This window comes from Malurus melanocephalus, unplaced genomic scaffold (genome assembly GCF_030028575.1).
Source record: "Malurus melanocephalus ecotype Western Australia unplaced genomic scaffold, MMel_1.1 scaffold_2743, whole genome shotgun sequence".
Classification (NCBI taxonomy): domain Eukaryota; kingdom Metazoa; phylum Chordata; class Aves; order Passeriformes; family Maluridae; genus Malurus; species Malurus melanocephalus.
In genome coordinates this window covers 6,674-7,948 of record NW_026625975.1, presented here as the reverse complement: position 1 = coordinate 7,948, position 1,275 = coordinate 6,674, and the positions used below count along the sequence as shown (strand labels likewise).

The following is a 1,275-nucleotide window of genomic DNA, read 5'->3' as shown; positions in this document are numbered from 1 at the left end:
ACCAACTGCTCCACCAGGAGCTGCAGCTGCTCCTCCGTCAGGTTCATGTGGAAACGCTCCTTGAGGTGGCGGATGGTGGAGGAGCCGTGGAAACACGGCAGCTGGGAGCCTGGAAAATGGGAAAAAATGGGAAAAAATGGGATAAAATGGGAAAAAATGGGAGAAAATGGGAAAAAAATGGGAAAAAGTGGGAAAAAGTGGGAAAAATGGGGAAAAATGGGGAAAAATGGGAACCTGGGTTGGAATGGGGTCAGGAAGTTGGGAAAAAGGGATGGGAGGAGGGTTGAGGGGACTGATGGTGGAGGAGCTGTGGAAACACGGCAGCTGGGAGCCTGGAAAATGGGAAAAAATGGGAAAAAATGGGATAAAATGGGAATGGAATGTGGTCAGGGAGTTGGGAGTCTGGAGAGCGGAAAACGGGAATGAGGGTGGAAACGCTCCTTGAGGTGGTGGATGGTGGAGGAGCCGTGGAAACAGGGCAGCTGGGAGCCTGGAAAATGGGAAAAAATGGGAGAAAATGGGATAAAAATGGGAAAAAATGGGAATAAATGGGAAAAAATGGGGAAAAATGGGAGAAAATGGGAATGGAATAGAGGGAATGGGGTCAGGGAGTTGGGAAAAAAGGATGGGGATGAGGTGGCGGATGGTGGAGGAGTTGTGGAAAAAGGGCAGCTAGGAGCCTGGAAAACGGGAAAAAATGGGGGAAAATGGGAAAAAATGGGATAAAATGGGAATGGAATGGGGGAGGAAACTCAGGGGAGTTGGGAAAAAGGGATGGGATGAGAGTGGGAGAGCTCCTTGAGGTGGCGGATGGTGGAGGAGCCGTGGAAACACGGGAGCTGGGAGCCTGGAAAACGGGAAAAAATGGGAGAAAATGGGGAAAAATGGGAATGGAATGGGAATCTGGGGTTGGAATGGGGTCAGGGAGCTGGGAAAAAGGGATGGGATGAGGATGGAAACGCTCCTTGAGGTGGTGGATGGTGGAGGAGCTATGGAAAAAGGGCAGCTGGGAGCCTGGAAAATGGGAAAAAATGGGAAAAAATGGGGAAAAAATGGGAATCTGGGGTTGGAATGGAGTCAGGGAGTTGGGAGTCTGGAGAGTGGAAAACGGGAATGAGGGTGGAAGCGCTCCTTGAGGAGTTGGATGGTGGAGGAGCTGTGGAAAAAAGGCAGCTGGGAACCTGGAAAATGGGAAAAAAATGGGAAAATGTTGGGAATCTGGGGTTGGAATGGTGGGATTTTGGGGTTGGAATGGGCGGAAATGGGGTCAGAAAG

General features: G+C 50.4%; 1 protein-coding gene across 1 annotated transcript in view; it reads right to left on the bottom strand.

Annotated features, from left to right (window-relative positions):
• Positions 1-6: 6 nt before the first annotated feature.
• The window catches only part of LOC130587926 (phosphatidylinositol 4-kinase beta-like), a gene marked incomplete at both ends in the record, with an annotated part of 7,498 nt that continues 6,229 nt past the window's right edge, over positions 7-1,275 (bottom strand). The window contains 2 exons of the mRNA XM_057388897.1: positions 7-143; positions 235-307. Of these exons, the coding sequence (XP_057244880.1) occupies positions 7-143; positions 235-307 (210 nt within the window). The remainder of the gene's footprint in view (positions 144-234; positions 308-1,275) is intronic.